The sequence below is a fragment of the Mastigoproctus giganteus genome, chromosome 9, assembly GCF_048544385.1.
Source record: "Mastigoproctus giganteus isolate SK-2022 chromosome 9, ASM4854438v1, whole genome shotgun sequence".
Lineage (NCBI taxonomy): Eukaryota > Metazoa > Arthropoda > Arachnida > Uropygi > Thelyphonidae > Mastigoproctus > Mastigoproctus giganteus.
The window spans coordinates 86,640,673-86,668,610 of NC_143583.1; the positions used below are offsets into that span (position 1 = coordinate 86,640,673).

The window sequence follows — 27,938 nt, forward strand, 5'->3', positions numbered from 1 at the left end:
GTTTTAAATAATTGATAATTTTTCAATAATTTTAATTAATTTTACACTAGTTATTAATTTAGTTAATAATATTAATAATAAATTAATTAACATTAAGTAAATGGATAACTATGAATACTTACAATCCTGTAATACTGACCTTATGATACCAACAGCCTCACATACCAAGATAATTCATTATATTTATATGTTCTAAATATTTAGAGCATTATAAATTACAACTTTATAAATAAGATCTAAATATCATAAATATTTATATTTATATAGTTTACAATTCATTATATTTATATGTTCTGTACTGTACTCAAACTAAATTTGGAATTAAAACTCAGTTTAAGGTCTCCCCTGGGGCCAATCTTAAGTTAGTTTTTTGCCATGGGTGAAAGTATTTAGAACACAAGTAGGGATTTAGATGTTGTCAGATTAGATATCTGTTTGGCAACTAACCTTTGTGAGCATCTTAACGGTATGGATGGGTTCAAGACTGTTAGAAGAGGGATGGGGATTCTTCTTTTTTTGGATACATTTATTGTGGTTCTTATTTTTGTTTTTATCTGCTCTAATGTTCTGCTTTCCAAAAGTAGAGTATTAGAGCAGACTTCACTAATTTCCGGTTCTTGATATACCCGCACACCATGCTGCTAAAAGAATATTTAAGATCCATTATCTATATTTTTGCAAAGACCTTAACAGTTTCACTGTATTAGGACTTCCATTATTTAGCTTTGAACATGTATACATACACTGGTCCAAAGATGTTGATGCTGGAAAGTACATACCATGCTGCAACTCAACAAAAACAAAAGGAATTTTCAATAGCAATAACTAGTATCATTTTGTTTGTTGATATATCTGTCTAAAAGAAAATAAGCTCAGAAAATCACACTCTATTTAAAGTGTGCAATTTCTTTTCAAGAATATTGGAAATCTCACTGCAAAACACTAAATCTGTGCATTTCCCAATTTCAATTAAAGGCTGAGATGACTGTGTATATTAAGGATATGCTGATAAATTAGAATAGTAGATTTTTCTCACTATGTTACATTTCCATATTAGTACCATATGAGAGATATTGCAAGCTTTTCTTAGATCTCAATTTTTTTTTTTTTTTTTTTCTGGCTTCATCCACTATGGAAGGTATGTATATGGATGAATATCCAGTATGTCCTTTCAGCTGATTGAGAAGCCAATTTATTTTTTTCAAACACTGTCTAACTCTTTCACAATGAAAACTTCCTCTGTATGCTGTAGTGTACAGAGGGAGTTTTATAATATTTGAGATTTAAATGGAACTGTTTCAAAGTTTCAACATAAATTCTTTATATGTAATTAGAATGTTTCAAAATTTCAGTTGACACTCTTATGAGAATACAAAACATCCAGAAAATAATGGTTATGAATAAAAAAATAAAAAATAAATAAAAAAACAGCACCCAATACAAACCAGCCCTTTTGTAAGAAATTCAAAAGATCATATATAAAAATATTCTTTTACAAATGTATTTTGGAGTCCTATTTGTGTACATATATTAAATATGCAAATTACAAATTAATAATACTGTTGCTTGTTTCTTATTAGCATTAACATTAGTAGAGGTATATGATGCGAGAAAGCAAGCATATGCAGCAAAAGCCAAAAAAATAATAATAATAAAAAATAAAAACTTCTCATTTCACCCATCCATTCACACAAAAACTTTGTCCAGTTCTCCCTTGAATTTTCAAGCTATCAACTTCCACAATGACAGATAGAAGTTTGTTCCAGCAATCAACCACCCGCTGGCTAAAGGCAAATTTCTGCACATTTATTCTAAAACTGTCTTTCCTCAATTTGAATTTATGCCCCTCAGGTGTATAATCTGAGCATGAGGAAGAATCCCAACAGCATTACGCTTGCTTAAACCATTCAAGGCCTTATACACCTCCCAGGTGACTAGTCTCCAGATACTACAATTTGCAGAACTTAGGCCTTTTTTCATAAGAGCAACCCTTTGTTCCTCTCACCAATCTCATTGTCCTTCTCTGTACTCATTCCAGCAGCTCAACATCCTTTCTGAAATGCATACAGGTCTGGAGACCTGTATGCATTTTAGGACCTCAAGGTGTGGTCTGTTCGTTGCCTTATACAAAGGGATAATCACCTGATTATCCTCGCTAGCAAAATTCCTGTATATCATTGACAAGGCCCCATGAGCTACTCTGGCAGCCTGTCTGCACTACTCAGAAAACTTCATATCTGACTGCACAATTACTACCAGCTCTTTTTCATTCTCCACTACCCTGAGTGTAGTACTGCATGATTGGAATTTTACTCTGGGGTTACTGCTATCCATATGCAGCACTTTGCATTTGTCAATGTTAAACTTCGATTGCCACCTCTCAGCCCATCTGCCAAACATTTCTAGATCCTGTTGCAGTAGTATACTCCCATTACTGTCATTAACAAGTCTACAAAATTCATATCATCTGCAAAATTGGACAGTAAGCCTCATATACCTTCATCAATATCATTGGTAAATATAAAAATAAAAAAAATAAAAAATGGGCCCAACACAGAATCCTGGAAGACTCCACTAATAATATTAGTCCACAAAGAACAGTATCCATTTATTACCACTCTATGTCTTCTCCAACTCAACCATCCCTTTATCCATAGCAGCAACTTGTTCATAATGCCATACTCCTCCATTCTGAAGTCTTCCATGTGCATAAGTATCAAAAGCTTTCTTGATACCCAAGTATATGATATCAAAATTATTTTTTGCAGTTCCTTTGTGACCATATCGTATACTTCCAATCAAATTGGTCAGCCAAGACCTGTATTCCTTTTATCTGTGTTACACCATGTCTCTGATATCCCATCAATGTCCACCTTTGATGTCTTAACCAGCACTTCAAATTCATCAAATTTATTTACTATACTCCTGGCATTGGTGTACATGCAAGTATACATGCATCTGTTTGTACTCTTAGTTATCCTAACACAGCCTATGTATTTACTTGTTCCATGATGACTCCTATCAGTCCTTGAAATCCCCAGCACCGTGCTTTCCAGGCTGCTGCTCATTCCAACAGAAGCAGTGCAAGAACCACTTTCACCTCTACCTGCGGCTATCGTTAATCTATTAGTCTGCTAATTCCCTAAACTTTCAGTTTTCAGCAGTTTTTTGACACACCTAACACTGCCTTGATAGCATCAGCAAATATATTGTTGCATCCTTTCTATTTAAGTGTATTCCATCCCTGTAGAAGCAATCTCTCCTGTTAACAAGTACAGACCACACTGAGCAAAATTCTATCCCAAGAGCCTTGCACAATCTCTCCAGGGGAGAACTGATTGACAAGGCTCTCATCATATATCCCCTCCCCACCTCCTATCACGTCTGGGCAGAATTGCAGACACTTTCAAATTTAATCCTGACTCGCAAATTTTTTTTCAATGTTGACTTTTACTTGTTAATTATTCTGCATATCTCCTACTCTTAATGTCATTAGTGCTAACGTGGACAACAATATCACCTTTTGTGCCCTTAAAAGATGATATCTGCTCTACATCATCAACTTTTGCCTCCAGCAGTCATACCCTGGTCCTATTCCATTTATCCTTTTTTCACAATATATTTCCTGTTTCCCTGACAATAGAGTTACCGACAATAACTAGCTCCTGTGGATCAGTGCATTCTGCCTTGAAGATTGCCACTGTGTTGTCTGTTGCACAGGAGTGAGTTTTGGCACTGAGTTGGGCACCTGAGAGCTCGATGGGCCCCCACTTTAATTCCTTCAAGGGCATCTACTCTACTCTTCAAACTCTCATAGATACCCATCAGAAAGCTGAGTTGTTGACTAATTTCTTCACACTCTCTGCACCTAGCGCGCGCGCGCACACACACACACACACATCCTTCTTGGCCAGATCATGTCATTGATTACTGTTAGCTTTTTAAGACATCACACGCGCATGCACACACGCACATACATATATATATATATATATATATATATACACATCTTAAATTTGTTACCCTTTTTTCCTAACTGGTCCAAGGTATCCTTGTCGACGTCGACATACAATAGTGCTGACAACAATAATTACTACTAAAGTTACTCCTGAAACACAGGCTATGATGATGTACAACATGCTATTGGTCAGTCCTTTGCCATCTTTATTAAAAATAAAAATAAAAATTAAGAAATATATACAATTAACTAAATTTTTTATTTCAAAAATTATGAAAATTAAGTTTAGCAAAATATTTATAACTTTCTTAATTCATTCTCAAATTTGCATAAACAATTTAAGTTAATGGAATTTTTTGAATTACAGCATAATACATAGGACAGAATTATCACTGCTAACTGACCCAGCATCCCCCCCACACAATAAAATAAAATAAATAAAAATTCAGTTTATACCCTAGGACAGCCACATAGGATCAGAGGAGTTAGCCCATTTGGTGTCAATACCTATCAACAATTTATAGCATACTGAATGATGAGCCTGGTCTAGAAACACTATTTATTTAATTTGAGCATTAATGTTTTCTTTTCTGAAAGTGTACAATACACACAGCAAAAATTTAATGCTGTTCACTGGCAACAAACTAAATATAAGTTGTACTCATAGCTGTAAATATTTTAATATTGATATGTCAAATGTTAGGTCTTTCTTTAATCAAATTTTATAACTAATAGTTATTGGCAAAATATTCTTCACTTTTTGGATACTCTTAATTACAATTTCGGCATATACCTTTATAACATAACAACATTTTTTATCTCAGAAGATATTTTTAACCATTCCTTCCTCAACTGAACAAATCAGAAATATGACCTTACGTTTCATCAGATCATGTTACAACTCAGGTCCATACAAATTCAATCAGGCGGTATTATTGTTTGTTATCTTTTACATATGGCTCATATTTAATAATATTCCTTAAAAAGATTCCATTACTAAGCTGAAACAGTATTTAAATTCTCAACCATTCTAAATAAACAAGAGTGGTTAGCTTACTGCAGCAAATAAAAAAAAAATCTTAAGTCCACACTTATAATACCAACCACTATAAGTTATTAACCAAGCTGTTAACCAGACAGTAAACCTTAGCTGCTTGGGTAAACTTTAACTGTATAAGGAGGAAGTTTATTTCAGAAGTTGACAATACACAGATCAAATATAAACTTCCTAAGATACAGTACATTAGTTTTTTCACTAGTTTTTATTTAAACTGAGAGGCCACTGTATTAGGTACACCCACCTAATAGAGAGTAGGTGTTACTTTAACCCTTGAAACAGCTTGGATTTGTTGTGGCATGGACTCAACAAGATATCAAAAGCATGCTACAACAATCTTGGTCCAGTGACTTCCCACACCATTACACTACCATCACCAATGGCCAGCATTGCTGATAACACTCAAGATGAGTTTATGGACTTGAGCTGTTTTCACCATATTCTAGTCCACCCATCAATGGGAAACAGCAGGAACTGGGATATGTCACTCATTTTTTCAATCCTCCACCATCCCATGATGGTGTTCCAGAGCCCACTGTAGCAGTACCTTTTTCGTTTTGCTAATGGGAGTGGAACCTGGTTTGTGAGCTGTGACTAGGGCTTGCAAACCAGTTATATCAGTTTTCATATTGAGTTGTTAAAACCGAAACTGAGCTTCTAAAACCGGATTTGAATATTTTCTTAGTTAGCCCCTAAATATAGTTTTTTGTTACGCACATTTTCTTTTGTTTTTTCGTTTGTCTGGATCGTTTAACTGCTTTATGTTTTAAACATGTTTTTTATTTTATTTTATTTTATTTTATGTTTAGGTACGAATCTCATGGGCAAGTGGCCCAAATCTAGGAGGGGTACCTTTTATCTTCCAACCTGTATCATGGCACGATGCAGGTGTACTCATTTACGACTGAGTGAGTCGGAGCGATAGCGTAAAAGAAAATGCTCAACATTTCTCCGTTCCATCTATCTTGTTCGCCAGGCAAGTTATGGAATGCGCCTTATTGATGGTTACCCACTAGAAACAGATTCGCTGAATATTGCATCAAATTTCAATCGTATAAAGTTTTTTGCTTCTTTATTCCTATTAAATTTGCGATCAAATGTTCTCCAAAAAGCAGCTTCACCAAATTTAGCTTTTATGTAATTTTGAAAATACAATAGATTTAATTGGGGAAAAAAAAATTGCAAGTAAATAAATAAAAAATTTCTTTTGTGAAATTTTTGAAACTTGCCTCGTTTAGACTCTTCATTCAGTGCTTGCGGGAGTGACGCATAGTATTGTGCCTTTGTTATCTTCAATATTTTTTTTTAAAATTGTCAGTGATATAAATTCCTACTAATTAATATTTATTACTCTTAATATGTCTAAGATTTTCATCTTAGACATATTAAGAGTAATGAATTATTTTGCTCGAAAAAGCAAAGATGAAGCATAATGTTCGAAATGTCAGAAGATAATGAAGCTGTCTACATCATCTTCGATGTTGCATTTAAAGAAAATGCATCAGATCGACATTAAACAAGATAACAGTGAACCTTGCGTAAAAATGGTAAGAACATTAGAAAACTTTATCATTAAAAAATCTATGGAAGAAGAGATTTCAAAATTAGCTGCTTTAGATGGATTTTCTTTTAATTTAATTGCCAAGAGTGAGTTTATACAATCAAGCCTTCACCTTCAGGGAAATAAATACGATAAATTACCACCAGCCTCAGTGAATAGAATTAAAAATATGGTTCTGAATTATTATAAAACTAAGAAAGAAGAACTCATTCAGCATTTCAAAAATTCATTGGCTTTGGGTGCACGGTATTCACTGACTCTAGACGAATATACGTCTATACAAAATAAAAGGTATATGAATATAAATGTGCATTCAAAACACAATCATTGGTCATTAGGTCTTATTGAGATTAATGGTTCACTTGATAGCAGAAGAGCAAATTGTGAATGGACACTTGAAGGAATTTGGTTTGAACTTCGATGAGGATATTGTTGCCAGCACCACCGATGGAGCAGCAATGATGATTAAGTTTGGCAAGCAAATTACGCCTAATCATCATCAACAATGTATAGCCCATTGTATACATCTGTCAGTTATAGATGTACTTTATGAAAAAGCAATCAATTATGGTGCCACAGTCTCTGAGTCTCCCAAAGACAATGAAGAAAATGAAAATAATGAAGAAAGTGGTGATGATGAAGAAGTTGAAGTAAAACAGCAAGGCATGCTTTATCAAACCGACTTTACCGATGAGCTCATTTATTTCTTCAATCCAATGGCCAATATTGCACAAACTATTAACAAAGTCAGAAAAATTTGCAAGCTTTTTCGAAAATCACCTACCAAAAATGACATTACAAAATTTTGTTAAAGCAAAATTTAATGGGAAAGAATATAAACTTATATCAGATTGCAAGACTAGATTGGATAGCACATTCTATATGATTGAGAGATTTTTGAAATTGAAAAATTCATTCCAAATGGTCTATGTGCAGTACTGTCAACTGAAGCCGTGTTTGACGATGACTGGAAAACACTTGAATTGCTATATGAAACTTTGCGACCAGTTGAAATGATTCTGAAGGCTATAACCTCAGAAGATACAGACTTACTTAAAGCAGTCTTCAATAGAATTTTGCTTGCTAAGCTTGATACAGCAGAAAATCCATTTGCTTTAAAGTTTCACCAAAGCCTTTTGCAGCGTTACAATGAAAGACGAAATTGCCAAACTGTGGCTTTGCTGAGCTATCTAGACAACCCCAAAAAGTTTAGGAAAGAAGATTCAGGTTCAAGAACTTTTGATTTTCCAAGTAAGCAAGTTTTGAAAAAGCATGCTGAAGAGATTTATCAGAGATTATTTGCAAAACATTCTGAAGGAGTCTTAGCGTTGAATGAAGAAACTGAAAATAAACGAACTGTTCTTTTAGAAGAAAACAAAGACTCGTCTAGTTCCGATGTTGGAGATACACTCATGCGAGAGTATGATAGTGTAATAAAGAGATTAACTGAAGAGCCTTCAAAATATCCGAGTGAATTGGAAATCAGCAAAGAATTTAAAATTTTGGAGGCAACTAGCAGTAGAAGTGAAAAGCTGGAGAAAGTTTATAGAGCACTGGTGACCATTAAACCAACAAGTGTCCAATCTGAGAGAGTGTTTTCGATCACTGGTCTCTTTAACACAAAAATAAGGTCAAGTCTATCAGGAAAAATGCTTAATATACTGTGTTTTTTAAAGGATCATTTTCAGAAAAAAGCTGAGCAATAAATAGTAAAGTAATTTCCCCAAGCTGTTTTTTTTCACATTATTTTTATTTATTTATTATTATTATAGGGCTTATTATTTTTTTGTTTACTATACGAGAAGATAGTTTTTATTCAAAGGATTTGAATACAATTTGTAATTTTGTATAATCTCAAGCTGGTTACTTTTTTGGAGCATTTTAATTTTTTTATTTTTTTTACTATAAGAGGTGATAGATTTTGTTTAAAATATTTGATTACAATTTGTACAATCTACCCAAGATAAAATAAATACATGTGTTATAAGCTTTTAATTATTTTCCCTAAGTCTGAGAAAATTGGTTTTAAAACCGGTTTTAAGAGTAAACTTCGGTTAAACTCAGTTTTGAAATTTGTCGGTTTTATGCAAGCCTTAGCTGTGACCCATGATAAGGTAAAACAAGTTGTGCATATCAAAATGCCTCTTTGGTTACCACTTTTTTATTGGTTTGTTATTTGACTGACTGTTGGCTTCTATTGCTCTGCATAAGTGTATCAGCCTCTTCGAGCGTTTCATTTCACGAGTTTCCAACCACAGAATTCCTGTCAGCTGGTCTGGTTATAGGATCAATCTTGATAAACCTGAGACAAGTTGTATGTGAGTGACTGTTGTTTCCATGATACTTATATCAGTGTATGGCACTAACTACTATACTACATTCAAAGTCACTTAAATTTCTCATCTTGCACTGAATCGCACACATAGAGCACCAACCCATGATACAGTACTAACACTTGATGCTGTTTTTTTAAGAATTAGCATTAGTAGAGGAATATAATGCAAGAAAGCAAACTTATACAGCATCAGCCAAAAAAAAAAAAAAAAAAAAAAAAAATTCCCATTTCACCCATCCATTCGCTCCAAATGTTTGTTTAGTTTTGCCTTGAATTTATTTAAGCTGTCAATCTCTACAATGACAGATGGAAGTTTGTTCCAGCATTCAACCACTCTCTGGCTAAAGGCATTTGCACATCAATTCTACAAGTCTTTCCTCAATTTGAATTTATGTCCCCTCAGGCAATTAATATGGGCAAGAGGAAGAATCACATCAGCATTGAGAATGCTCAGACCATTCAAGGCCTTATAGACTTCAATCAGATCACCTCACAGATGCCTAATCTCCAGATACTGTAATTTGCAAAATTTAAGCCTTTCTTTGTAAGAGCAACCCTTTGTCCATTCACTAATTTTGTTGTCCTTCTCTGTACTCATTCCAGCAGCTCTACATCCTTCCTAAAATGTGGCCTCAAGGTGTGGTCAGACCATTGCCTTATAAAAGGGGATAATCACTTCCTAATCCCTGCTAGAAAAATTGCTGTATATCATTGACAAGACACCATGAGCTACCCTTGCAGACCATTTGCACTGCTCAGAAAACTTCATATCTGACTGCACAGTACCCCATGTCCTTTTCATTCTCTACCACTGTCAGTGTAGTACCACACAGTTGATATGTTACTCTGGGGGTTACTGCTACCCATATGCAGTAATTTACATTTGTCAATGTTAAACTTCAGTTGCCACCTCTCAGCTCATCTGCTCAACTTTTCTTCTTCCTCATTTATTCATTCAACTTCCATTTTTTAGAACAACCTTCCTTCATATGTATTTCCTCAAATTACAATGTTTGTTTGTTTTTAAGATATTTTAGGTGCATATTTGGTGCATCAGCATCTATGGCCATAGTGCACCATAAAAATTACAGTCTACAGAAGACTATGTATAAGTATAGTGCAAAAGCATCAATAATACATAGCCAAATCTGAATTAATAGAATGTTAGCAAAACGGCATCATTTTAAGATATATCTCATATTGTGAATACAGTCAGTCCTCGTATAGCACAATAGTTGTGTTCCTAGAAACCCTCATGCAATGCAAAATCGTGCAGTATAAACAACAGGCCCTATGGGAAAAGTAGGGTTAGGTGCCGACCACCCAAGATTGAACACACATTTGTACCAAAAACATTACAAAATACAATAAATAATCGGGTAATTTTAATTGTTAAAATACGTGTTAAAATACGTAATAAAAAATATTATAATTTTTTATATTTTTATTATTATTATATTATATTTTATTATAATATAATAAATAATAAAAAATACGTATTTTTTACAAATAAAATATGTATTTTATTACAACTATTACGTAATAAAATATTGCTAATGCTTTTGCTTCTGTCGTAAGCAAACTTGTTTTTTGTTTGGTTTTCTATCCAAACAGATGACAGCCGTTCCATCTCTTCCAATTCTTTGTGTCTTAATCTAATGGATTTTAATTACACTTTGAGTTGTTTCTGATATGAAAGTTGTTTTTATTTTCTCTGCATTCTTTGTAATTCTCGGCATTGTCTCATTTAGATCTGTAGCACGTGCAATATCACGTGGTCTTTCATTTCGCTCAAAGCGTTTCACAATTTCATATTTTTTCTCTATCAACAGAGGTGGACTGGCCATAAGCCTTACCGGGGAAACCCCGGTGGGCCGGAGGCCGGTGTGATTTTGGCCATAAACGCTAGTATGAGGCCACTATAAAATTTCCCGGGTAAGAATTTTTGACCCAGTCCGCCTCTGTTTATCGATATTGCTTTTATTTTTCTCTCTGAATCTGCAGTGTCTTCACCAGGTCGCTTCCTTTTCACACCTTTTAATTAAGAATTTAATTAATTGTGGATTTCTGGTTGGTTTTAACTCACACCATTCCTTAAAAATTTTTGTTACTGTGTTTTCTTTATGAAAAAACAGTAAATTCAGCTACTTCTTTAGTGGGATATCCTTTAGATCTGACAAATGCTATCACTCCTTTTTTGCCACTCACTGACATCTTTTCTGTGTCATATCTTTCATGGTGAAAACCCTTGCTTCTTCAGTCACCGCTGGTACACCCGTAAATAGAAAAAAACTGGTTAACCTTATACTCTAATTTCAGTGCTGTAACCAAGTAAGCAAGCATAAAAGAGACATATGTTCAAGCGAATTAAGTGCCTCATTACCATAAATGACTAATATTTTTGTCCAGTGCTTGTATGAATACAAGCAGCATAATTAATCAAATAATAATTATTGTAACATAAAATATTCACCATAGCAGAAAGGTATTAGTAATGGTCCCTCTGCTATGTTTATTTGCTATACTTTTATTTAGGCACTGATATTTTATCAGCCATTTTTGAGAATGAAAAATTCAAAATTGCCTAGAAATTGCCAAATAATGCATTGAACATCTAGAATGCTTCAGAAAAACAGATGGATTGTGTGGCATATGCTTTTTTCGTAAGCAGAATTGGAAGCAGAACTGAGTCAACAACATGCTGTGTGTCATGAGTGTCAGTCAGATTGCCGAAGTGTATTTTTAAATATTTAAAAAAATTCCTTTTGTATTAATGATGTTAAAGTTTATTATTTTTTTGCTTGTATTGGTGCTGTATTTGTACTATTAAAGGAAATATAAAATTTGTGCAGGTCAGACTGCTATAATAACATGTGTGGCAACTCTCTAGTGGTGTAAGGTGCAAATCGGAATCAGTCTTTGAGTCAGAGGTTCCTAAAGTGTGCACTGCTCCTCCCTGGGTGGAGGGAAGCATGTTTGTATGAAGCAGTTATTAAGCAAAATAAGGACAAACTTTTTTTTTTAGATTTTTTCCTTGGTTCATGTAGTTTAGTTGGCATACAGTACCATTAAACTTGGAAAGCCTCAGCAGTTTTACGAAGCAAGGTGATTCAAATGGCAACTGCATCCATCCAACTAATCAAGGTAAGAAACATTTAATTTAAAAAGTATGTATACCCTTAAAAAGTAAGTATGTATATAAATTTTATATCAAATTTGTTTATTTGCACTGTTCTGGAAACAGAATGGTGTTAAATTTATTAAATATTTTGTGTGAATGGATAGGGTGGGGTTGTAAAGTATAAATTATAAGGGATGTAAGGTATAAGGTTTCAACATTTAGTAATCATCTAAATTAATGAGTGCCTATATTTAGCTATCATTGTCTGACTGCCATTGTCATTCTAGGTGTTCTATTTAATTTTTTTCAAACCACTGATGATTTCGAGAAATGTAAAGGTTTTTGTCTTCTGACAAAGCATATGTGTGTAGGGTTTGTATTATTACCCAAAAGAGATGGTAACATTAAATGCTTTTAATTTTGCTATCCCTTTTAATCTCCCAGTAAATAAGGTAATCGTCACATTTCAGTTATTTCAGTTTCTGTTTGATGAAAAATTTCTCTGCAACCATCTCAGTACAGTAATACCCCGACTTACGCGAACTTGGAGTTACGTGGTTCTTGATTTTTTCGTTTGGCAACACTGCCGCCCACTATCTTCAAGGTCGTTTTTCATATGTTATCGATATACGGTGTGATGGCGGAGAGTGAGAGCGAAAGATGAACAAAATTCAACTTTGCTACGCATGAGCTGCACACATATACAAGAATTTGCTGTCATATTTATATGTGTACATTCGAATTCGTGCTCAACGTTTGTCGGAAATTACATCATTTTCAGGAGAGAAATGGATCGCATCAGTCGAGCCGTATACAGTCAGTCCTCGTATAACACGTGTTTACACTACACGAATTCGATCATACACTATTTATAAATACGGTAATGATATCTTATAATATAACACGAACCGAATTGGCTTATGCACGATTCGCCTTTGTGTTTACAAGAAATGGCAGTCGAACGCAGAATCACCCCAACCGAACACAACATGATAGGAATGAAGAGGAGATTCTGAAAATGTATTTGTTTTATGGGGAAACACATTTCACCATAATAACGTAAAAACCAACACAATTCCAGCTATCGGTATGCAATTAGATCGAGTTTACTACCAGTTTATAACAGATTCCACTAGCAGAAACGCAACTGGATTTTTATTGTTTTATGGTATAACCCCTAGAAATGTGAGGTGTTAATAGTGTATCTCTGCCTTTATGGTGTTGTTTATTCAGTTGCTACATGCGTGCAGCTTTGTTTATGCGTATCAAGTGTGCCTCCTCGTTTTGTAATTGTGCTTTATTCCCTAAAAATGAGTAAAATACTTAAAAGTTGTGAAACGGAAGCGTACCGGTGAAGACACTGCAGATTCAGAGAGAAAAAGAAAAGCAATTATCGATAAACAGAGGCGGACTGGGTCAAAAATTTATAGTGGCCTCATACTATGGTTTATGGCCAAAATTACACAGGCTCACCGGGGTTTCCTTGGTAAGGCTTATGGCCAGTCGGCCTCTGTCGATAGAGAAAAAAATATGAAATTGTGAAATGCTTTGAGCGAAATGAAAGACCATGTGATATTGCACGTGCTACAGGCCTAAATGGGGCAACGGCGAAAAGCGCATGACAATTGCAAACTTGACAGAAGCTCAGTTGAAAAGGGCTTAAAAATTTTAGAAAACATAGACTACAACGAAGAATGCGTTATAGCTACAAAGCAAGGAATAAAAATATTAGCTTGCTACGAAGAAATTCTGTGTGAAAAAAAGAAGTCTCTGTGTCGTCAGATGAATTTGTTAGATTTTATGAACCCATCGACATCGAAATAACTTTTTTACGTAAGTCATTTATTTTTTTAATACATATTTTGTATTAATATGTATAAAGAACTGCAATTTTATTAATATTTTTCTTCTAAACTAGTGTTTTTGTTAGTCCTTGGTCCCAATTAAACAAAATTTATATGCAAAGTTGTACCCCGACTTACGCGAATTCGACTTAAGCGATTTTCGTCGGACCCACCTATCGTGTAACTTCGGGGTATTACTGTACATGCAGATTTATAAGCTTTTATCTTTTTTAAATTTCTGGTATATGTTTCAACTCTGCATAAGTCTCATATTTCTTTTTCTTCCTTCTATCACTTATAAGCTCAGGTGCTGCCATTTGGCAGTTAACACATATATAGGTTTTGGAGCTGAACATTCCTTAATTTCATGTTCTTTTGCACCGCATCAATGGGCAGGGCCAACTGAATTAAGATATGATTGAAAGTAAGGCCAAAGTTTATAGTGGGGACTAGACTCCTATCATCAAATATTCATTTTGTAGCTGTGATTCAGGGGATTTTAATTTAGAAGAGATTTCTTCTCTGTCACTTCAAGGTCCCATTCAAGACCACAAATCAAGCCAGCCACTAAACTCATCCTGAGATCACACCTCAGGATGAGTGTAGTGTCTTGTGTATCAGTATTACTATGATTAGCATTCTCCTCATTAGAGGTGATTCCAAGAAGCAGTTCTAAATGTTTGTCACTTTTGGCCTCTACAAAGATGTCACTAGAATGAAGTAACTGACTTAGGGGAGAATGCCAGCCCTTCCAAATCCTTCTTGATGAAGAAGGGTGACATTTTTTATATAGTCTTTTCACTAATGAAGTGAATTAGTATTAGTAAAATAATGTAAGGAAGCAAGCTTATGTAGTACTGACCAAAAAAAGAAAGGGGAAAAAAAAAAAAAAAACAACCCATTAAGACCTATCAATATCTTCCCTCACAATATTACTAAATTTATGTAAAACCTCAAACCTCCACAAAAGTAGACAGTTTCCAAAAGATAAACAACCTTTGATTAAAGGAAATTCAGATATCTATTCAACCATTATCCCCTCCCTCCCCCAATTCAAAATTATACCCTCATCTGTGCATTGTGTGACTGAGTGTAAAGATATCCTCAGTATTTAATTATTAGGAATTGAGGTGATGGACTTAATATTTCTTCAGTTCTTTGCCCCTTTGCTAAGGTGACATGTCTGAATCAATATCGTAATTTTTTGATTAGAACATTGTTGAAATCCACAAGAAGGATTTACTTTATTAGGGATTCATGAGAATTTTTTGGTTCAGTGCCAAGGCTCCTCCTCATCATGGAGCCCAGAGGAGTACCTATTATTCAGAAAGCAATAAACATGCTTAGAAGTGGATGCCAGAGCTACCCAAGCACTATATCTAACAGGTATGGCATCAGTATCATTGAATCGTGCAGGTAAGCTCACTAGACAACTGATCTTGGATAAGCCAACCATGATTATCCATCCTGTTGAAGCAGAGGCCAAAGTGGTGTGCTAGAGCTGGGCTCTCCTCAGCCACCAGATCTCTCTTTCCAAATTTCCATGGGTTGCAAGACATGGCAAACATCCTAGATTATTATGGTGTTAGCTTGGAACCTAGATAAGGGTTTTGTATTCCAGTAATGTTAATCTGAACAAAAGGCATCACTGCAAAATATGCAGTCCCCTCAGTGCAGAGGAAGACCATGTACAGGTGTCATAAAAATGTATTTTGTCGTACATCAAGAGGAGCAAAGGAGAATAAGACCCCAGAGGTAGACATATCCAGTTATACTGTAAAAGGCAGCTTGTGAGTTCATAAAACCATCACTGGAGTTCTTCAATATCTGAAACTTCAGTTTTATATGACAGACTCTTTAAACAATCCCACGGAGTAGTCAAGGGGGTTTGCACTGGATGACTATTCTGGTCAATCAACAGGGTATCTGGCCTGTCTATCTGATTGGATAGGAGAACACTTGTCTTTCTGCCTGAAATGAGCAGGTGCACCATGATGCACGAATCACACCTTTTCTAGAGAGGTGATCTTTTAGCAATCCCAGCAAAATAAGTTCCAAAAAAAAAAACGTGTCGGAAAGCTTGATTAGTCAGTGGCTGGGGAAGTATATCTGGCCCGGCTGACTAACTACCAACAATATCAACAGCAGATGTTAACAAAGAATTGCTTTTAATGCCCTTATCACATGAATTTTATGCTGACTACTTATGTAAATTGTGCAAGTTGATGATATCATCTTGTGAAAAGTTTGCTTCATTGGTAAAACAGCATTTGATTTTCGAAAACAGAACATTGGACATGGTGATGGTAAAGCCACTGACAGAACTTTTTACATAAATTACAGAACTGCTGTTATTTAGGGTAGTCTGCTGGAGTCAATGATTGCACTTTCTGCAGATGAAAGGAGCTACCAAAGGATGCATCAAACAGATATGTGGGGAATCTGTAGAGTAGCAACAATGTCTACTAATCATCTGTGGACTTTCTTGTCCCATATCAAGAATTTCATCTTCAGTGTCTTTATGGATGACTTGTAGTAGGCCTGGTAGCCTTACAATGAGTCAAAATGAACTGCTATTCCTTTGACACCTATCAATGGTCACAAATGTCTGATAATTTGGAAACCTTTTGCTAAGAAAGTTTGAAGGGTATAATCATCTTGCTTCAAGTGAATTCCCTCCAGCACAATCATACATGAGGTGCATATCTCTGTAATCAATATTGGAATATGAAGTTATTTCTCTGAACTTAAAAAAACACTGTTGTGAAATGAGTCCCAGCAAATGACTACTATTATACACAGAATAACTATGCAAGAATATGCTGACTTTTAAAGAAGGCTGGATAGTGAGAATGCAAGCAGAGGCTTCTCCTTCATTTTGAAATTGCACTCTTTTCAGCAAGGCAACAATATTATTCTTGTATTTTTCCTCTTGCTGAGAGTACATACATGAGAGGGCATAAATTCAAGTTGAGAAAGGATGTTTGCAGGATAGATGAGCAAACGTTTGCCTTCAGTCAGTGGGTGGTTGAATATTGGAACAGGCTTCCATCTGTTGTTGTTGTGGAAGTGGATGGGTTGAATAAATTCAAGGAAGAACTAGACAACTTCTTGGGGGAGGGTATGGATGGGTGAAGTGTGCAGTTTTTTTTTTTTTTTTTTTTTGTTGATGCTATATAAATTTGCTTTATTGCATCATTTGCCACTACTACTACTACTATCAATGTTTTACAACTGTTCTCGCACACTCACACTTCCATTCCTTTCATCCCAGATTAAGGACACAACTTCATATGATTGTTGTAAATCACTTTCATGCCCAAAATAAAGCATTTTTGGACATATGTTTATATACATATACAGTAAACCTTTGATTTAACAGATAATAGGGGAGAAGGGGTGTCCGTTAATGCTGAAAGTCTGATAAATCGAATGTAACCTGGGGGGGGGGCATTTTTTAATTGTTCTTAAGGTAAAAAAAGCTTTAATACAATATACAGTACTGTACAATATAAAATTATATTGCAATTTGGCATTTGATTTATGGATATCAGAAACAGTTTATTTTTTTTACAACGTGAATTTCACAAACGTGCTACTGAGACGCTTTGTTCTAATTTCTCAATTAGCTCTAATTTCTGTGCCACATTTAAGTTCACACACTTTATTTTAACTCCTCTATCACTTGATGCCATTTTAAATTGTAAGGATTGCAAAATTATTTAATAAAGTCAAAATTCAGAAATCACAGAACCACCCTGTATACAACTTAACCGGATGATAGCTTGAGGCAGACTGATACCGAACCAAAGTGAGTCGGTAGACCTGCAGTTTATTGTTCTGAGTCACGTGCAGCTTGTATCACTGCCTGCTCTTATCTGTAATCTGGGAAAACAGCTATTTGAACACATTTTCAGAAAGAATAAAAAACAATTTCCTGAATTTGATTATAAAAATAAAAGTAGGTAATTATCAAAATAATAATGGAAATAGGTAATTATTTTTTAAATTTTAATTAATAATAACGCTGAAGTTTTGTATAACCTAAAAAAAAAATAATATGATCGAGATTAATATATACGTTACTGTATTATTATTTGTCCAGTCCGTTAAACCCGAAATCCATTATATCTGGGTCTGTTAAATCGAGGGTTTACTTTTTTTTTTTTTTTTTTTGAATGCACATTATAATTTATTTTATTCAAATTTACCACTATTATTAAAGTCTGGACATTCTGGTTTTAAAGTTACTATGACTAATAGATGTATACACACACAGGGGCAATCCCAGAATTTTCTAAAGGAGTGGGTTAAAGTAGTTAATGGTAGAGGCTAAAGCAGTGTTCAGGGGAAGCATTAAGCTTTAATCATCGTGCAGTAATAAATAAATCCACAATATTTTGATCATAAGGGAGGGACTATAGCACTTTGGGTCCTATCTGGGAGTGCCAAACAGAGGTAAACAATAGATGAAATGGTTTTTTGGTGAAAGCAAGATTAATAAATTAGGTATGACAGATGCTAATTTACTACCCTTCTTTTTCTACTTTCCTCACCCTTACAGATACTGGCACCTTTCACATCCATTTATACTTACTCAATTTAATTTAATATTAATACAAACTATATATGTATATATACATATATATGTGTGTGTGTGTATATGTATATATATATATATATAAAATTATATTATTATTTATGTGTAGAATGTAGTAGGTATATATCTATTATTTAACTAATGCTAATAAAGAAAATACGGTGTACCCTGAGAGCGATATATGTTGAATAAAGGGGGGAGAGAGGAAAATAAAAGAGTAACGTTATAAACAAGAAGAAACAAAGTGCGAATTTTGAAAAAACGAAATGCAAATTTTGAAAAGAACGACCAAGGTAGAAATAGCATTGCAGTATCTTTCATAATTTATGTGTCTTCTTCAGAGGTCATCCACCCAAATTATGAAAAAGAACAGCAATACTCTTACTTCTGTTTCTGACATGTTCTGTATGTCAAAAAACACGTGTAAGTAGCCACGTGGTAGAAATTAAAAATAAATTTTGAAAAAATAAAATATAAGTAAAGCAAAACTATTAAGTGCCACTAATTTGGGTGGATGACCTCTGAAGAAGACACATAAATTATGAAAGATACTGCAATGCTATTTCTACCTTGGTCGTTCTTTTCAAAATTTGCATTTCGTTTTTTCAAAATTTGCACTTTGTTTCTTCTTGTTTATAACGTTACTCTTTTATTTTCCTCTCTTCCCTCTTTATTCAACATATATCGCTCTCAGGGTACACCGCATTTTCTTTATTAGCATTAGTTAAATAATAGATATATACCTACTACATTCTACACATAAATAATAATATAATTTTATATATACATTATGGTTGTAGGGTACCTTTGCTCTTGCAGTGTCCCTGATCCATAATTCATATTATCACTATTCATATTCATATCCTATTTCTCTACTAAATTTTAATTTTATTATTCGTAATTATTATATATATATATATATATCCAAGTATGTAAAAAGCAAATAGGATAGTTAATTTATATCTATTTTATAATATTATTTCTAATCTGTAATATTAATTAGTCACAGATTAACATTTTAATTGTACATTTGTATTGCTTATTTTATGTTATTTTTGGCATATATATTTTTTTCCAGGTTACGTTTAGCACCCGTATAGGTTTTTGGTTTTTCTTGAGTAGCGATCTTGCTAGCTTTTATTTCATGTTTTACATTATAACTTAACTCAATTAATATATCTATATATATATATATATATATATACAGGGTGTCTCAAAAATATTGGTACAAATGTTTAGGAAAAGTCGGTAACATCTAAAGGAATGTGAATCGCATAGGAACCCATAACTGGAAACATCACCGCAAGTCAGTACATGATGCTGTTCATCAGTTCATGAGAGGGAAAATTTCTGGTTTACTCAATCAAGCAGTAATCGCCCCACGAAGAGCATGCATCGATATACCAACTGTGAGCTGGCAGACATGCACCTAGTGTATGGAATAGCAGAGGGCAATGAACGAGCCGCTCAACGAATTTATGGAGAACGATTCCCAGACAGACATGTACCGGACCACCGTTTGTTTGCGCATGTGCATCAAAATTTGTGCAATTATGGGTCATTTAGAGGTAACAGGAATAGTGCGAGCAGACCACGTTCGACGCGAACTCCCGCCATGGAAGAAAGTGTGTTGAATGCCGTCCAGAATAATCCTACTACCAGACACATGCCGTTACCTCTGCCTTAGGAGTGTCTCGTTGCAGTGTACAGCGTGTCTGGCACGACGATTCCTTACACCCCTTTCATCACCAAAGGATTCAGTTACTGCTCCCCCAAGTCCTGCATGTGTGGCTTTTGCGCAGTGATTTCTCCAAGAGAGTGCTCAAGACTTGAATTTTCCAGCCTATGTTTTGGTCACGGATGAGGCTTATTTCACTCGGCAATGCTTATTCAATCAGCACAATGTTCATGTGGTTGTTCATTATGGAATGTGTGTTCGTGACCATTTGAACAGGCATTTTGGGCGTCGATGGATTGGCCATGGTGGACCCATTGCCTGGCCCCCCACGCTCACCTGATTTATCAAGCCTTGATTTCTTTCTGTGGGGGGTCCTCAAATCTATCGTGTATGAATCACCTGTGAAATGAGACGGAAATGGATCTCGTGAAGAGCCTCATCTGCCCTGCTGCTGCTACTGTCAAAGAAACTCCAGGTGTGTTCGACCGTGTCCACCAATCCATACTGCGTCAGTGTCATGCATGCATCGCATCACATCTCATGGTGGAACCTTTGAGCATCTGTTGTAACATCATGAAATGCATCCATCTCGTACTCCATTGTTAATATTATGTCAACTAAATGTTTGCCACTAATTACTGTCTTGTGTCATTTTTGCTTCTTGTGCCTCTGCTACTACTTTCCCGTGATGTTTCCGCCAATCCATGCTGCGTCGGTGCCACACATGCATCGCGTCTCATGGTGGAACCTTCGAGCATCTGTTGTAACGTCATGAAATGCATCCATCTCGTACTCCATTGTTAATATTATGTCAAATAAATGTTTGCCACTAATTACTGTCTTGTGTCATTTCTGCTTCTTGTGCTTCTGCTACTACTTTCCCATGACGTTTCCGGTTATGAGTTTCTATACGATTCACATTCCTTTAGATGTTACCTACCTCCCCTAAACGTTTGTACCAATATTTTTGAGATATCCTGTGTATATATATATATATATAATTATCTATATGTTCAACTTATTGTGGAATGTTTCCGATTAATGGTGTTTGACTATAGGTATTAGTGTGCTTACGGATCAGGTGATCAGGTTAGTCCATAAAGGCTATCTTAATTCTGTAGGGCCTATAAACATATTATATTTATGTAGCTTATTACCTAATGGTAAGGAATTTTCATTACAATTGCCTAATGAATTTTCATTACCTACAGCTAACGTCTTATCAAAATTAATGATTATGCATATAAATATACTAAATTCTAAATTACAATGCAATATATGTGTGTGTGTGTGTGTGTGTGTGTGTGTGTGTGTGTGTGTGTGTGTGTGTGTGTGTGTGTGTGTGTGTGTGTGTGTATCACTATTACCAATTTTAACAATGAATGCAACCAAATGCATGCATAAAATTATATTCCTCACATTTATTTTATTCAGCAAAAATAAATGATAAAATTATCAGTTTATCATAGGAAATACATGAAATGCACATATACATACATAATTAAATTAAACATTTTGTCTATATAAATGTGTGAGAGGGGAAGAATTAAAGAAATAAAAAATATATTTTATCTCTTACCCTGAAAACTTGCTCCCTGGGAATTAGGAAAACCTAAGTTAGTCACAGCAAAAAAATAAAATAAAGAGCAGACATTACCAAAACCACACACATAGCATGCAAAAACAAAAAAATAAAATAATAATCATATTCTAAAAATAAAAATAAAATTAAAGAAAACTTTTGCAAATAATTCATCTGAGGTGTACATTAAAATCAATGCACAAGTGAAACATTGTCTGTACTCATGCCTAAACAAATATTTATTCTACACAGATGCAGCAAGCAATAAAATTATTTACATGCTTAGTATTCATTGTGCATTTACTGAAACAATTAAACAGAAATTTAACACATTTTATCCTTAATATTAAGTATATGAGAATTTAATAAAAGTTCAAACTCCAATCAGCTGCTTAATCCCACACGTTGATAAAATTAACTTAAAAACTGCTGATAGTCATAATGAATGCCACTCTGTGGGAACCATAATGCAATGAACTTGGGTTGAATGAACAGACTAGGGGCAGCAACCTTTTTCCTTATGAATGCATTAATTATTGTTCATTATAATTATAAAAATCTTCACATGTCATGTGAACAGATACATCCAAAATAGCTAAAGATGTACCAATTTTAAAGATATTTTGGGAATTTGATTAAATTAATATTATTATAAAGTAGTACTTTATACTACTTTATAATAATATTATAAAGTAGTATAAAGTACTATTAGTTGTAAATTAATAAATTTATCAATTGTAGTTATTATAATAACAATAGAAAACAGATGAGAAAGTAAGCATTTGGGAATAAATAACATTGTATTTGGTGCTACAGAAAATCTATCTACATACCATAAGGTGGCATGCATTTATTGCGGCTGATGCTTGGAACAGACTTTACATCTGAGTAAATGCTTGAATACTATACTATCAAAGTAGTCAAATTACTTTGAATATTTATCTAATTTTATTAAAAGAAGCAGCAAAAGAGATAAGTAAACCTTTAGCCATAACTATGAGAACATCCTTGTACTTGGGGAGGTCTCAATGGACTGTAGATATGCATCTCCCCTATTCATAAGGGTGGGATCAAAGGGAGAAATTAATAAATATAGACTTGTAAGCTTGACTTCTGTACCAAGTAAAACAATGGAGTTAGTAATCAAAGAAGTAATGCAGGATCATCTTGACACAAATGCAATTAAATGCAATCATGGCATGGATTCATTCAGGGAAAATTTGGTCTAACTAATTTGAATGGCTACTACAATGAAGCAACAAAAGAACTTGATGCAAGAAATAATTTTGTCATCATGTACTTAGATTTTAGCAAAGTATTTGATACTGTTTCACAGTATCAAATACTTCACTGAAATCTAAGTACATGGTGGCAACAGGTAAAAGGTTCAGCACATTTCTTCTTGGATTAATGTTATCAGTGGTGTCCCTTAGAGTTCAGTTCTGGGCCTTTTACTGTTTTCAATGTTTATTACCAATATCAATGAAGACACAATATAATGTCAAAATCTACAGATGATATGAAGGTTGGTAGGAATCAAATTAATGACAAGAATCAAGGTGTATTACTGCAATAAAATTAGAAAAATTAGGCAGATGAGCTAAGGAGTGACAATTGAGGTTAATATTGATAAATCCAAGGTACTGTATATGAACAGCAGTAATCCCAGAATAACAAATCAATTGGTTGGTACCAAGGTGGTTGAGAATGAAAGAGACTTAGAGGTAATTGTACAGTCCAACATGAAGTTCTCTAAACAGTGCAGACAGGCTTCTAGGACAAGTTCTCATTGGGTTCTGTTGATGATATACAGAAATTTTGCCAACAGGTACAAAGAGATAATTATCACACTTAAAGGAAATGGTTAGGTTGTACCTTAAGAATTAGATACAGTTTTGGACACCTCATTTTAAAAAATGATGTGGAACTGTTGGAACGGGTATATCTTTGAGCTGTTCTTCAGCACAGACCCAAGCTATATCAAAATTATGGAACTGAAGGAACTAATAGTGGGCAATGACTATAATGTCATAAACTGTATTAATATTGGCAAATGATGCAAGCTTATATACATAATTTTTTTGCTAATTATGTATATAAGCTTGCATCATTTGCCAATATTAATACAGTTTATGACATTATAGTCATTGCCCACTATTAGTTCCTTCAGTTCCATAATTTTGATATAGCTTGGGTCTGTGCTGAAGAACAGCTCAAAGATATTAGTATTCCTTGTGCTATTTCTGATGTGTTGTAATAAATAACAGTCATCCTGATTCCATGGATTGGTATATTACCATTCCACAAGTTCAAATTTTTATAAAAGGTAAGATACCACTTCAGGGCATTTTTTAAGTATGATCTTATATCTCACGACCAAGTCCTCAGTTTGGTTTCACTTAATGTCGTTAGTTCCCATTCCTACACAGATAACCCTATATACTTTACTACCTGTAAGAACTATCAGCTAATTAGTAACATCATAAATTTTTGCACGCACAAAATTTATGATGCAAAATATGTTTTGTGGCAAAGTTTAAGTTTAGTACAGGCTGGCCTCAATTAATGTGATTAATTCATCCTGTGAGCACATCGTGCAAAACAGAAACATGTTAATCGAATATAATAATCAATAGGAAAAATTATAATTGGTTCTTGACCTTCTGGAATGTCCATAAAGAATATTTAAAATACCTTTTAAATAACTTTTTAACTGTATACAATGTAAATAATTATGGAATTAAATGTTTATTGCATAAAACAGTGGTTCCCAAACTGTGCACCGTGGAATATTTTAAATTTTCAAGGGAAACACAGTGATACCTGATATCTGTTGAACACAGTGTGAACTACTAGCTTGAGGTAGTTCACAGTTTCAAGATTTCTTTTTAAGTTGTTTTGGACCTAACTACTTAATAAATGGAACTGTTAGGTATTTCTTTTGGTCTGGGTGCAGCGTGAAAAAATTACTGAAACACTAAGGGCGCCGTGAACAGAGTATGTTTGGGAACCTCTGACATAAAATACACAATGAAGAAACAATTTGTTTACAGAAATATTTGAACAGAGTCATTTGAACAGTGTTGACTTTCTCTTTTCATCAATCAATTTCCGATAGCTGACAACAATCTTCTCTGGGCCCTGGCAAAATAAATATTGCAGAGAGCCTCAAATCTTTTGTTTGAAGTTCTTTGCGATATGATCTAGTTTTCATCTAGTTCTTTTACCATTATCTCCTTTGCGGTAACATTTTCATCTGGCTTATTTAAAAATTTGAATTTTTAAATGCAAGTCTGCATTGACTTTATTAGCAGGAGACAAACAAGTAACACATCTTCTTCTAATGGTTGATGGAACACACTGAGGTGGGCAGCAGGCAAACGTTTGTTTAGTGTCTGTCTGACACAATTGATTCAAATCTTTTTCAACTAGCACATAAAAAAAAACAGATTGCGTTAACTGGAAATTTGCATTGTGTAAAGTGAAAGTAGAATACTTTTTTAAAATAACACTAACTGAAAAATGTGTTAATCGAACTAGCGTTATGCAAGTCCTGGCTATATATTAAGTTTCCCATTGTAACATTTGCTTGTTACAAAATTTCAACCCACCACCACTCAGAAACAAGGTCTATTCAAGCAACCAACCAAGGTTTATCACATTATGCTTCCCACACAATGGCATTTAGTATAAATACAAACATTCTTTTGGAAATTTTCACAATACATTGGATTAAGCATACATTACAAGTTTAAATTTCTACAGTGAATTTTCATATACTTAAAACACACAAGGTATAATACCATATGATTTTCTTCTTAACACTATAGAATTGAATTATAAATAAAACTAATCAAAAATCCATGCATGAAAGTTTTGGAAATTTAAAAAAATTATGATCAAATAAAAATAATACATAATATTTTAAAACATCACAAAAAATAGTAAAAAAAAATTAAAATAATCCGCTTTTATATGCAAAAGGTTCAAATTTGATTCAGGGTGATAAAGTGCTTCTTACACTGAAATAAAGTAAGTACATATTTAGAATAAAGAGGAAACTGGCATAAGCCTATAAGGAGAGTACAATTCTGTTCACTTCTAATTATTGAAAAGTGTTTATTTAAAAACTTCTTACCAGGACCAGTGTGATAGAATACTTCAGGGGAGAGAGGGCCATATCCCTTGTTATTACGGGCTTGAATTTTAAAATAATATGTTGTATCAGCAGTAAGACCTTTCAGAGCTGTAGTCATTTTATCACCTACTACTCCTTCCACAACCCAGTCACGATCTCGCTGTGTATTATCTGTTGTATAGAATATTACATAACCTGCAGAATACAAATTCAATTCTATGCTGTGATACTGAAATATAGGAATTAAAATGTTGTCTAATTTAATTTTACCTATTGACATTAGTTAAATGAAGCAAGGAAATCATCAACTGTTATGTAATATAATTGTGAAATTACAATATTTTAAATTATAGGAATGTGTTCATGATGAACAGCCAAAAGATAACATAATTACCTTAACCCCTTTATACATAAACGTTTTTAAATATTCTTATTTTGAGTGAGTAGCCCAACATTAGAGTGAGATTGTAAAAAATCAAATCAGAAAAAAAAAAATTATAAGAAAACTCTCTTCATTACTTACTTTTTTTTTTCCTAATGCAAAAATATCTGCAGATCTACAAAATGTAATTAAAAATATTAACTAATAGAGTAGAACCTAGAAAAGAAATTCCCACATAAGAAGCTTTCCCCTGTATTAGATTTGGTTTCTTAGTCCCAATTCAGTATTGTAATGTATTATTTTCCCACGTAAGAAGTTTTCCGGGTAAAACATTTTCCTGCATAAAAGGTTTGTGATAAAAGAATACACGGTGTATTATTATAATGATATTTTCCCACATATGTTTTTTAAATAAAGAAAATATTATTATTTTTTTTTAATATTAAAAAATATTAAACAACATAAACATTTGGTAATCGAAAAAGTTAGTGCCAAGCATCATTTTAATTCATAGTAAACCACCAAAGTAGGTGAAATGGCATTGCTTTTGATATATACACATCTCATATTGTGAATGAGTTGCCCTGATATTGCACTACCTCCAATAAGCAATGCTTTTGCCAATGGAGAAGACTAATGTTAGTTATTCTCGGCAGATACCACCACCACCCAGGGGTGGTGGTGGTATCTGCCGAGAATCCATTGGTGAAGTTTTGCCTATTCCAGAATCCTTTGGCGAAGTGTTGCCTATTCAAGAATTCTCTGTCAAACTGTTACTTATTCTAGGTAGTTCAATATCAGGGAAAATCATTGTGAAGGCATTTGCAATATGAGATTTAACAAAAACGATGCCATTTTAACAAAAACAATGCTTACTTCGGTGATTTACTACGAACTAAAATGATGCTTTGCACTAACTTGTTTGATTAGCGAATTTCCCGTAGTCTAAGGCTTTCAGAGGTAAAACTTTTTTAGTATAAACATTTTGATATAATGGAAGTGACATATTGCAATTGTTTTCATCGATATCCATAATTTGATACGTAGACCACATTAAGCATTAAGTTCTGATGGTTGTGAACAGTTCTGAATTACTTAGTGGATTTTTGCTCTGTCTTATTGTAATTGTGAACTTTTAAGGTACGTTGAAACTCCAAAGGAGCTTATTCTTCCAACTTGGTGATGAGTTAAATGAACAGAATGTTAAGCAATTAGAAATCCTCAGTTTAAAAATGTTTCCCATAGGCAGAGTAAAATATTTATAAATTCTGAAATGGTACTTAAAAATCAAATTTAGCTTATGTATGCACATCTTTTCATTTTTATTTGTGCAGTTAATATTTCATACTCTTAGGTAATTTTCCCTTCTAAAATGTTTTCCTGCATAAGAAGTTCTAAACCTCCAGTCCCCCGGAAACTTCTTATCTGAGTTCTACTGTATTTGAAAAATAATGTTTCAAATGATGTTTTGGAAAATAATAATTTATGAACTAATATTTGAAAACTGATGAGGCTTACTAGGTTCACTACTGTCAAAAAGTAAAAAACAAAAAAATGCAGCTACAGTAGGCTCAGGATCACCACCACTAGAGTGGAGGATTGGAAAAATATTACCTAGTCTGACAAATGCTGGTTCCTTTGTTTCACAGTGATGAGAGAACCAGAATATGGTGAAAACAGCA

General features: G+C 33.9%; 1 protein-coding gene across 3 annotated transcripts in view; it reads right to left on the minus strand.

Moving 5' to 3' along the window:
- Nucleotides 1–27,938, minus strand: part of fra (neogenin protein frazzled) — a 442,642-nt gene that overhangs the window by 67,238 nt on the left and 347,466 nt on the right. For all 3 annotated transcript variants that reach the window (XM_090381703.1, XM_090381704.1, XM_090381702.1), the window contains exons 18-19: nucleotides 25,875–26,069; nucleotides 4,024–4,162 (exon numbers count right to left, since the gene is read on the minus strand). In XM_090381703.1, coding sequence (XP_090237829.1) covers nucleotides 4,024–4,162; nucleotides 25,875–26,069 — 334 coding nt within the window. The remainder of the gene's footprint in view (nucleotides 1–4,023; nucleotides 4,163–25,874; nucleotides 26,070–27,938) is intronic.